We start from the raw sequence: 12,715 nt of genomic DNA, 5'->3' as shown, positions 1-12,715 counted from the left end.
ATGGCTGGGGGTTGGGGGGGGCAATCAGGGAAGAAGGAGACATATGTAAATCTTTAGACAATAAAAAAATCTCTAGTTTAGCCACATAACATCTAAATGCTCTTGGAAACTCAACATATTTGCATCTAGTTTTTTATTTTTATTGGTTGAACTCAGTAATATTTTGATACATGGCTTTTCAAATGAATTTTTTCTTTTTGCAAATGAAAGTTAGAATATTAAGGAGTATATCATATTTGAAACAGATTGGCATTTAACCAAACCTTAGGTTCTGACAGAATCAGTGATACACCCCAATTTACTAAGCAATCTTAGACTCATGAGTTTTCTGAATCTCTGATCTTCAAGATCATTTCACCCAGCTCATTCCTTTAAGAGAAAACAGAGGTGTGGATAGTGAAGGGGCTTGGTAATTCAATCACTTTTTGCCTTTTTAAAATTTAGCTGACCTATATTTTTTTAAAAATCAATATAATTAAAATGTGTGTTCTTGTCCTTCAAGTAGTTATTGTTATTTATACTGTTTATATGGTAGTTATTCATGTGGCTGCCTTCTCTGTTATCTCAGTTTGATCTGTTCTATTTATATCTTGATATTATTCAAGCATCTGCCTTCCCAATCAGCATGCATTTCTTCTGGGTCTAAATTTCTAACATTTAAGTAGCCATTTCCCAATTTTCTTCGCAGTATGCAGTGTGTATACTTTAAATTTGTATTATTAGAATGTGTAACTCCAAGGTCTTCCCTATGATTTAATCGTCCATTTGTAGGGAAAAAAATCAACACCTATTTTCTATTCAGTAGCGAAAAATTTGTTGCAAACAGTAGGAGGTTTATAATGTTAAAAGCATATTTGTTTTTAAAATAAGGAAGCATAGTTACATGCCTGAACACAACCAATTTTTGTGCAATGGGACTAGGACATTATTTCCTGCAACTCGATTTCAGTTTATATACTGCCTTCTGTCTCATATTCTTTATTCTGGCCTGCAATCAGCAGCTTTCTTTTTCCAAATGCTTAGTACAAGTTTGAGCTGAATTGCCTATGGTAGATGGAGAAGGAGGTATGCAAGAGTAGCTTTCATGCTTTCTATAGTTGAACGACTATAAACAATGCTAAAACTGCAAACAATTTCAGGACATTTCACAGACAAAAATTTTATTGGTCTCATGTTTGTACAGTTTTTAGTTTACTTGAAATATTGACAAAGGTGCTAATGTGCATGCTTGGTTGAATTTAACTTTGTAACATTATAATGAAGAACATTATTGTTTGTAGAAATATAGCTAAAAATACTGGAAGCACTCCTTTCATTAAATGAGAAATTACTGTTGCTTCCTGGCCCAAGGGAATCAAAAGCAAGCAGGAAGAGTGGTAGGTATCTCTCAGTGTGAAGTTGAGATGGGTCACTGTTCTCCTCCTTGGAAAACTTATACCTTTACTATGTGCTTTCCACACAATTCCCTTTTGGGAAGATGTGACCTATTTATTAATTTTTCCATGGATCATGTGCGTATTTTTCCACTTGCAACACGCTGGCAACTAGGCTGGCATCCCCCAACCTCACAAAAATCAGTGTTATAATGTTAAAGACATATTTCATATGGATATAAAACTCTAAATCTGTTTTAAGGAATTAGAAGCATTTACCATTCAGAAAAATGAAACCCATGTGAAAACAACCAGAATTTTAGGATAAAGAGAGGCAATGTTACCCAGCAGGAAACAGTACAGCACAGTGATTAAAAGACCTGGATTGAGGTCTTCTGTTTATTTCTTCTTTAAAAAAAATACTTTTAAAAATTGATTTCAGATAGGAATGGAAAGGGAGAGAGAGATGGGGATCAAGCCCACAACCCCGGCATGTGACCAGGAATCAAACTGTGACCTTCTGGTTCATAGGTCAACACTCAACCACTGAGCCACTGGGACAGGGCTAGATCTTCTAAATCTTAGCTGCTGTTTTTGCCTGCTTGATCTACTAGCTACTCAGAGTGGTGTATTAATTTCCCATTGTGATCTATTTCTCCTAGTTTTGTCAATATCTTGGCATTTTTTTACTAGATTATATAGATTCTGAATTATGATATCATCTTGTGTATTGACCCCTATCTCCTTATGAATTGCAGGCTTTATCTCTATTTTTTTTATTGCCGCCAAATCTATTTTCTCTAATCTTAGAATATCTTCACCAGCTTTTGTTTGGTTAAGGTGGTTTTAGGACAAATTTTTGCTGCTCGTTCCCACATTTTTCACTATTTCTCTTGTAAGGGGATTACAGTTTTGTGCCTTTTTAGCCTGTATAATAATCTTAAACTTTAAAATATGAATTTATTCCATTTACTTTTGATGTAATTACTAATGTATTTTTATATCTACCATTTATACCAACCATATTAAATTTAATGAGACTTATTTCTACTTTAATCTTAAATATAATTTTACTGTTAATATGTGTTTTTATCTTAATAAAGTATCATTCTTACTCTATTATTTGTTTTCTAAAAGTCATTTTAAGTTAAAATTAATTAGTGAAATCTATCAAGTGTCTATAATAACTAATATGGTGACTTCATTTTAATATTTGATTAATGTTTGATCAATTTATATATGGGATATTATTAAAACTTTCCAATTTTTTAAATAGAATTACAACTTCTTTTTTATACCTCAACTTAAGGCACTCACCTAACTTTTTTAAAAAGTAATTCTTTACTAGATTTTTTTTTACACTCTCTGCCCATACCTTCCCTGTATACATCAGGATCAGCAATCTGTTCTCTTGAGTTAATGTTTCGGAAGTGTTATAAAAGATATTGTGTTTGGAAAGCTTTGCATTATCTGGATGTTTTTATTTTTATATACAAAAATTTAAACTGTGGCTTTGAATCAATAAAAATTAATTATTCATGTTGTTCAATTAATGCAGAAAATGGGTTTCCTAGAGCAATTACAAAGATTTCTTTAAATATTCAAATAATGATAAATATGTAAACTTAAAGTTGAATTTAAATTTTTTACTTTGCAAAGAGTAAAAGATAGGAAAATTTTAACCCAGCATCATCAAATATTGATCATCTTATCTTTATTTTGTGTTTATACCACAGAAGCTATAATTTGACAAGGAAGAAAGTACAAAATTCATTTTTTCATTTTATTTGCCATTAAGAAACAATTTCAGGTTTTGATTTTTTATAATTTATTTTTCATTTCTAAATAACTTTAAGAAGGTCTTTCCAATTGCTCAATTATTTTTCTGTTTCATAAATATGATTTTACATTTCTCCTCACACATTATTATTAAGGTTATTATATCTAACATTTTAGGAATTTCTGTGTATTTTGCCTGAATGAAATTTTGAAGAAAACGACTAGTTTGTAGTAGAATAGGCAAGTGCTTTGAAGTCACGCACCAGCAGATTCTAAATGCTTGCTCTGCCACTTGATAGCTATATATGACCTTTGACCAGTGCGTAATATTACTTGGGATTATTTTGAAGATTAAATGAAATCTTAAAGAATTGTTGAGTGCTACTCTATGGCAGCCACAGTTCTAACTTCTTCATTGCGATATAACATTTGAAGATTAAATGAAATCTTAAAGAATTGTTGAGTGCTTACTCTATGGCAGCCACAGTTCTAACTTCTTCATTACGATATAACTATTTAATCTTTTTTTTAAAATATATTTTATTGATTTTTTACAGAGAGGAAGGGAGAGAGATAGAGAGTTAGAAACATCCATGAGAGAGAAACATCGATCAGCTGCCTCCTGCACATCTCCTACTGGGGATGTGCCCACAACCCAGGTACATGCCCTTGACCGGAATCGAACCTGGGACCTTTCAGTCCGCAGGCCGACGCTCTATCCACTGAGCCAAACCGGTTTCGGCAACATTTAATCTTTATAATAGTTCTATGCATAGTCTCCATTATCATCCCTTTTTTAGAGAAGAAACTCAGACTGAGGATTTAAGGAACTACCTAAATGTACTTGATGGCAAGTGGCACAGCCAGAATGTAAGCCCATCCATAATGGCTCGGCAGTTCATGCTCATAGCACTATCTTCCTCCACATATATAAGAGGTCCAATTTGGTTCTTGACACCCATTAGGCATGTAAATAGTTTTTAACCTTGTGCTTAGCATGAGTTACCAAAGATTTTAAATATATTCAGAGTACTATTTCACAATAAGTTGATTACTCTGTAACTACACCATCAATTTAGTTGAATAAATAAGAGAACTATTGCAAACAAATATGGTGTAAAATAATTTTTCTACTTCCTGAATATAAATTTGTCTGATCACCGTCGTATCTTTTTGAGTCCTAATTCCTCACATTTAGAGGAATTGTTACCATACATAACTGCATACTAATTTATCAGATGTAGTTCTCATAGTATCATCATATGACTTTCATATATCAAAGACTTTTGAAGAGATATGAATTGCAAGCTGTGGAAATGGCTTATTCAGGGAGTTTAATTTATGAATGATCATGCTGAGAGTACATGGTGTGAAATTTGAAAGAGAGAAAGATAAATGCTCTCTTTTCATTAAGTACTAGTTTCCCAAGGACAGAGGTTGGAGGGTATCAGGTATCAGGTGCTCCCCTTTTATTCCATTCATCAAAGTAACAATAAGGAAGGAATTCTGTTGGAGGCAGCAGTCTCAGTTAAGTCACCCATAACTGAAGAGAGAGAGCTGATGTCAAAAAGAAAAAAGGCTGGGACAAGAATGAGGGAACTGGACAGAGACACAGCTGATAGAAGGTGACAAACAGAAGGGTCATGTTTTTAAATTCTACTCCACACTTTTGGTGAAAAAGATATGCTACAGTGCTATTCACCTGTTAAAAGATTTCACTTTTTGTGAGAGTTATCTTCCACAAATGTCACGTACTTTCTGAAAAAAACACTGGGTAACACAAATAGAGAGATGCTACTTCATTCCTGTTCTCTTTTTTTGCAAGATGCTGAAATTTGCATTAATAAGTATTTTGGGCTTCTAATACAATAAGTGGCATAATATTGTTTCAAAGAATTCTGATTTCTGAATTAATATACACAAATTAATATAATTTCCCCCAATGCCTAACTCGATAGCTTTATGTCAATACTAGAGGCCCGATGCATGAAATTTGTGCAAGAGTAGGCCTTCCTTGCCTCTGGCCGCCAGCAGGCACCCGGAACCTGGGCTTCCCTTGCAGCCCGGACTTCGTCCAGAAGGTCGTCCGGATGTTGGGTCTAATTAGCATATTATGCTTTTATTATTATAGGTAGAAGGTTGTTCTGGAACTGTGTAAAATTTTGAGGAATAATATTCAGTTCCTAAGTCAAGATCTCTATATACATAGGCACTAAAAAAAGCAGTTACTAAAGATGAAATTATGTTAAATTTAGTTAGTAATACCAAGATAATTTTGCCAGTATGGATTTCTCTGAAAGAGCATCTCCCACATATTCAAGTTCACAGAAAAAAGTAAGCCCAAACTCCATGTACTTAAACAAATCACACATATACACACATGCACACACGTAAAGACATATATATACACTTAGAAATGTAGAAAAATGTTGACATTTTCTCTATCTCGTAAAAATTGTGTGATTATTCTTCCTTTTTTCCAGGTGGTATTTTCGAATATGTGGAATCCGGCCCGATGGGAGCTGAGGAACTTGCATTCAGATTTGCTGTGAACACCATCAACAGAAACAGAACCTTGTTGCCCAATACTACCCTAACCTACGACACCCAGAAGATAAACCTCTATGACAGTTTCGAAGCATCCAAGAAAGGTAATTGATAGATATTTAACATTATGTGTTCTGGATTTCAAATTTCCAGGTATTCTAAAGAGATTTCTTAATTTCAAATATAATTAAACTAGAGGCCTGGAGCACGAATTCATGCAAGGGTGGGGTCCGGCCTGCCCGCCCTGATGGGAGGGGGGTCGATTGGGGACAGGGCTGGCCAGGGGAGGGGCTGCGGGCAATTGTTGGCCGGCCAGCCCCGCCCCCTGGTTGAACTCCCGGTTGAACTCCCAGTGGAGGGGACAATTTGCATATTAGCCTTTTATTATATAGGATTGTTAGGAGTATTTTCACAAAAGGTTTCTTTTCAAAATGCACCTAAAATTATCAAGGAAGTTAAAGTGATGTGACTACCCTTGGCAAATAATTGTGCTTATAACAAGAAATACAATCAGATTCGTAATAGTAAAATTGCTTTTTCAATCAAATGATTGATTATCAGTCAACTCCATTACATTATTACTGTGGTCCTAATTTACTGTCTACCTTGAAAACCCTATAGTTCCAGATGATCTCTAAGCTTTATTAGAAAATTTTGAACAATCTTTAATTTATGTATAATCAACTCCCATTTTTTAACCACTTGATGTTCTTTCTTGTAACTGAAAATAAATGACCAATGATAAAAATTGGACTTTATGAAGAGATAATTAGACTACTTTATTAATTTTGTTTTATAATTAATGTTGTAAAACTGTATTTTAAATGATCAGAATAGGAAGTAATTTTGTGGGCCATGAATTTAACATTTTTATATGAAGAAAACTAATAGAGAAACTATTATCAAGGCATTATTTTAGCCAAAGAACAGTAAATGTGTTTGGAGAGATGTTTTGATGTTCATACTCTGTTTAAGTGGGAGGGTTTTTTGGGGGGCATAGATAGCATTCATGTAACAAGAATTAAATTTCATAATATACATTTTCTTCCAAATAATGGCCTTACAAGCATTTGTTCTAAATCTTATTTTTTAACACAGTTTGCTTTTCTGTCATGCTAATATTGTTTTATTAGCTACCTTACACTGAGGGGAGTGTACACATTATTTATAATTCTACCTTGGTGAAGATTTCTTCCTAAGCTCATTAATATTAATGAAAGCTGATAAGATACAATATTTCTTGAGATCAAAGAATACTTCTTTCCCCCCAGCTATGTAGTGTTTATCAAATCCTATATTCTGTCTGCCCTTTGAATTCATATCTTTATGAATACAAATAAGTTTCCATATTTCAGAACCATGTCAGAGTGATGAAAGGATTTAAAGGCTGAAAAAAGGGTAAAGTTTATTGAGAAATACTATAATTATGATGATAATTACAAAATAAGTCATTAACTGGAAGACAGTGCATTTGATTTGTGACATAGTTTATGATTATTTCCATTAAGAAGAAGCTCTGTCTCCACTAAAATCATTTAGACCAAAGAATATGAAATATGAGTGCAGTATAAATAAAATATTAATATATTTCTTAATGGATTTCAAAGGTGCAACATAAAAAGGAAGGACTAGAATTTTCTAACAACAAACAGGTTACTGTCCTGGGAATACCCTAGCAAAATTGTGAGATGTTAAATGTGTTTGGTTTTCAAATATTAAAAGGAATTTATAAATTTTGTCATCCATTGGGAATCAAATTCATTAATTGACTTCGAGAAGAAGGAAAAACTCAAATAAGTGTATGAATAACTTCATTTGTGAGATGTTGAAAAGTGAATGTCATGGTTTGGATCTTATCTTGTGACGCTCTTGCACAGCAAATATGTAAAAGGATAATATAAGGGGATATCTAATACAGTTTTTTAACCTCATGGGGGATTCAATAAATAAATATGTGTTGCTAAGGATATTAATGGTTAATTATAAAATAACTTATTTATTTTGGACATTCTTAAAATGTTTTAAAATTTGTTTTCATAGGCAAAAATTAAAAAAAAATTAAAATTTTAAATTTGTACATATTCTCTGATGTAAGTATGGTTTTATACTTTTAATAGGTAAAAAGGTTTTGTTCAATAAGTGCATATTTTGTAGCATTAATCTTTGAATTATTATTTGAATAATACATTGATTTTACATAACTCTTCTGATAACTGAACACTCAAATTCTTATTTGAAATACACTTAGGAACATTCTAAATAACCTAATATAATGTTTTTAATTTTCTTGATGTGTGATTTGTCAAAAACTTAGTGAAATAAGATTTTTTATTCTCAATGTATGTGAAATAAGATCCAAGTGAGTGAAAAATTTTAGACTCTAGCCTTTCTGTTGGTTCAGAATTTCAATCATTTTAAACAAGTGGGTTTTTTCAACTGAAATTTACTCAGTTATTAAATATCTCTATGCTTAATCTATCCATTACATGGCATTTTATTTAGCAAATTGTCTGAAAGAAAATACAAGAATATTTTATACATCAGACTCATAAACTATCTTGGGAAGATTGGGTCTGCACACCTAAATCCCGATAACAATTCTCCGTAGTTCAGTTTAAATATTTGTAGGGATGGGCCCCTTAAAGCAGAATACTCCATTTTTGGACATTTCTTGTTTCCTTTTAAATTTAATTTTTAATTTAAATTGCATCAAAATTTGTGAGAATCTGCTAACCATTTGTCCTTTTCCAGCCAAATGAAACAAATTTAAGCATTTTTCACAGGCCAGGTATTCAAATATTTAAAGATGATTTTATGTTTCCAATAACTATTCATTTCCTAGGCTCAAACTCACTTCAGTGTATCTTAAAGAATTGAAAGTCCTATCACAATACATCTATTCTCATCTGAAACCATCTAGATTATTTATGACTCGCTTGATTATACTGCTTATCATTGATATGCATAAATTTTCCAGGAAGAAATATAAACTTTAAAAAATAAATGAGATTAATATAAAATACTTATAGTACCCAAAAGTCAAATAAAGATAATTAAACACTTATCTAAATGACTTTCTACCTAATGAAATTAATCCATATGAAATCAACCTTTTTTTTGAGCTATATTAGGTTATGTGTAGGTGGTTGCATGCATAAGCTTGACTCTATTATATATAAGCAAATACTTAGTTGTATGTGGCCATAGTTTTTGGATGGGGAAGGGGACCAAATGGGTTCTGATAAAAAGAATTCAAATTGTAGAGAATGGCCAGTGAATTTGGGAAGGAACACTCTTCTCCCAACTCCCTTATAAGAGCTATTCTTCCAAAATGAACATTCCCCTCTTGAATTCTAGAGTAATCCTCCTCTGTCTCCTGATCTCTCTCCTTCCCTTGACATTGTCTGCAAAATTATTTGAGCACTGAGCTGCAGGTGCCTGGGTGAATTAATTTCCTTCTAAGAAACTGAAAATATTTAGAGTTAGACAAAATGTAAAATTAGCTAAATGTAGGTTTTATATTTAAAACACACACACACACACACACACACACACACACACACACACACACACACACATCTTTCTTCAGGATAATTCCTTTGGGCTTACATAAATAATGTGGTAATGTTGGCACACTGGCCTCGCTCTCATTATTGACAGACTTCTATCTCCTCTTCAGCCTGTGATCAGCTGTCCCTTGGGGTGGCTGCCATCTTCGGGCCTTCGCACAGCTCTTCAGCAAACGCCGTGCAGTCCATCTGCAATGCGCTGGGGGTTCCCCACATACAGACCCGCTGGAAGCACCAGGTGTCAGACAACAAAGATTCCTTCTATGTCAGTCTCTACCCAGACTTCTCTTCACTCAGCCGTGCCATTTTGGACTTGGTGCAGTTCTTCAAGTGGAAAACTGTCACAGTCGTGTATGATGACAGCACTGGTAAGAAAGATCAGTAGCCTTCGGGGCTATGTTTTAAATATCAATAATTTTGTTCTGAAACTTACTCAAGATGCTTCCTGTAGTCTTGTGTGCTTTTTTTTTAAATGGAGGAATGGGAAGGTATTTGGCATTAAACATCAATACTAATTTCACACATTCAAACAAACAAAAATACCCCAGTTAAATCATATGCATTTTTATATTTATAAAAGAAGCACTTTTTTATGTGGAGGATCAGTTAGTATCAACTGAAATTTTGGATGAAAGATGCAAATAGTATGAAATATGATATTGCAATATTTATCCCCAAAACATTTCTGCCGGGTTCAAGAAAATTATTCAACTTAAAACTTCATGAATGGCTTTCAATGAAACTTGTCAAGTAATTCAAGATTTTGCCTTTACATTTTTTCTAGCTCTTTAGGTGCAAAGAATGTTTATGAACAGTAATAACCTTTAACTGTGTAACATATTAGAGTTTGAAAACATTTTATCTTAGATTTCAGACAATATAATATCCATTGAAATACTCATAATTTTGGGAATGTTTATGTGTAGACATATTTTAGGGACTTGTAAAATAAAATTTAATAAGTGATATTGATTGGGATCTTTAGTTAATATTTGCTGTGCTTTCTTGTTTTAATGTACACAATTTATATGTGAATGGTTATCTTCAGTTATTAATTAAAATAAGTTCAAAACATAAGAAAGTAAACAGTAAAAGTAAAGTATTAATTTTCTTGCAGTTACATTGTTGAAGGATGTGCATACTGTTCTAGTTATTATATAGTGATAAGGAATTTCATGCTTAGATATTTATCAGTGATCTAAATAGTGCTCTTTAAATTCAAATTTTACGATATTTTATTCTAAGACCTTTCACTATACATTGATGTTAACATCAAAATTAAAATCTATTTGAATTTAAATTCTCCCAAAGTGTGCCAAGAACACACTTTGTTCATGCATTCAGTATTTAGAATTATGCAGAAATCAGTCCTTTTGACAATAAATTTTGCCATCTGCAAAACGACAGATAGGTTTTCTTTCCAAAGAGAACAGGGAACAAGGCGTTACAAGGTTGGAAAAATAATGAAAATAATTTAAAAAACATTTTAATTGGGATAAGGAAGAGTGAGTCTAAATACACATTAAGTGATTTTGCTTTTCTGATTAAAAAGTGAAATGTTTATAAATAATATTAACTTTCTATGTGCATGGTTTTTCTGAATTGTATAATGTGATCATCCAGGGCATCCTCAGTTACAAACCAGTCCATATATGTCTAAGGATGGTCAAATATTAATATGAATACACATGCATTATGAATCCATGGGTTATTTACTTCTCTATTCCCTCTGATATACTTCAGGTGAATGATGTCCAAATATTACATACCCTCATATACATGCACTCACACACACACACACATTTATATATGGATGTTGTACATGTGATATTTTGTATTTATTTCTTATTATCTTAAAACTCCTCAGAATTGGAAGAAAATTGGTAAACGTTCAAAATTTTTATGGACATGCAGTTTTCCCTCAACATCCCTAGGGGAGTGGTTTCCAGGACCCCTTAGGACTCTAAAATTTGTGGATGTTCATGTCCCTTATATAAAATTGCGTAGTATTTGCAAATAAGCTAGGCACATCCTCCTGTGTATATTTAATCATTTTTAGATTGCTTATAATATCTAATACAATGTGAACACTATGTCAATAGTTTTATACTGTATGATTTAGGGAATTGTGACAAGTAAAAAAGCTGTACAGACACAACCATCATAGGCCTAACTACATAGTACACAATGGTAGCAACAACATTTTCTTTGGATCCACAGTTGGTTTAATTCAGGGATGTAGGACATGTGGGTACAAAGGACTAACTATACCACCTTTCTTCACTATTTGTGTGTGTATGTGTGTGACATTTTTATTTCATACATGTGGTTCTTGAGTGATTGAATTGACTTTAAGATAAACAAAAGATCCCCTTCTAAATGGATTCATTCTTTTTGAATATATTTAAAAGTCTCAAAGTATAATTTTAATGACATAATTTAATAGGATAATTTTTAAACTTCCAATGGAAAAAACGTGAGTATTTGATCATGTGGGAGGGAATCCTATTATAACTAGCACTGTGAACTGAAATGGGAAAAAAAAAATCCACCACATACCCAACAAGATGAACATTATTAACTCCATTATGTACTAAATGTATCTGCTGTTTACTGCAGGACACACTGTGCCATTTTATTTATGTTCCCTTCTTCCCTTTCCAGATTCACTTATTATGTATGCCTTTCCTCCCATTTATATTCATTTCTGTTTTGTTGTGTTGTCCAGTTTGATACATGATAATTATACTTCCATCCAGTCTTTGTTCCCGCCCCCAAAACAGATGGGATGATAGATGAAATATAGTGCTGGAGTAGGAGAAATTCTTAGAATGATGTTAACAGGAGCTGTTTATTTTTTATGATAATTAGCATTTGTTGTTGTCATGGATGAATGCTTTTAAACACCCTGAAAGTCTGTTACAGCTCTGAATGATGTCCAAAAATGATAGAAAAGAATTGGCTTCAGAAACAAAGCTGTGTTTCTGTCAGTCACTTTGGAACATATGATTCATTTTAAATAAAAACTAAAAATAAGTTGGATAGCTGTCAGCTTGTAAGCAATTCCAGGATAAGTTGTGAATATTTGCTTTAAAATCCCTGTACTTCATCTTTGTTTATAGATCAGCAGTCCATTAACAAAGATCTCTGGACTAGTAAATAAGTCTGGGATTCTATTTCCAGGTTGCTACTAAATTACTGGTACACCTATGGAAAAAGAAGAAGGGAATGAAGGCCTGGGAAGGGGGCTGGAAATGCAAGAGAGAGTAGAGTGAGGGGTCGGAGAGAGAGAAGATGTGAGCAGGACATAATTATAGTGTGGCAAGTACAGGTAGAGAAGAGAAACAATATAGTGGCAGCTTAGGAGAGGAGGTTTTATTTTTTTATTTTTATTCTTTTTTAAAATTTTATTTTATTGTTTAAAGTATTACAAATAGTAGTACATAT

The 12,715-nt window shown here is 32.8% G+C and overlaps 1 protein-coding gene across 6 annotated transcripts in view; it reads left to right on the top strand.

The window, feature by feature from the left end:
• Positions 1-12,715, top strand: part of GRIK2 (glutamate receptor, ionotropic, kainate 2) — a 580,918-nt gene that overhangs the window by 207,874 nt on the left and 360,329 nt on the right. For all 6 annotated transcript variants that reach the window (XM_005883802.2, XM_014531347.1, XM_014531350.1 and 3 more), the window contains 2 exons: positions 5,636-5,803; positions 9,379-9,636. In XM_005883802.2, the coding sequence (XP_005883864.1) occupies positions 5,636-5,803; positions 9,379-9,636 (426 nt within the window). The remainder of the gene's footprint in view (positions 1-5,635; positions 5,804-9,378; positions 9,637-12,715) is intronic.

The sequence above is a fragment of the Myotis brandtii genome, unplaced genomic scaffold (assembly GCF_000412655.1).
Source record: "Myotis brandtii unplaced genomic scaffold, ASM41265v1 scaffold8, whole genome shotgun sequence".
NCBI classification, from domain to species: domain Eukaryota; kingdom Metazoa; phylum Chordata; class Mammalia; order Chiroptera; family Vespertilionidae; genus Myotis; species Myotis brandtii.
Note: the sequence above shows the minus strand (reverse complement) of the source record. Positions and strands in the feature narration are given on the sequence as shown.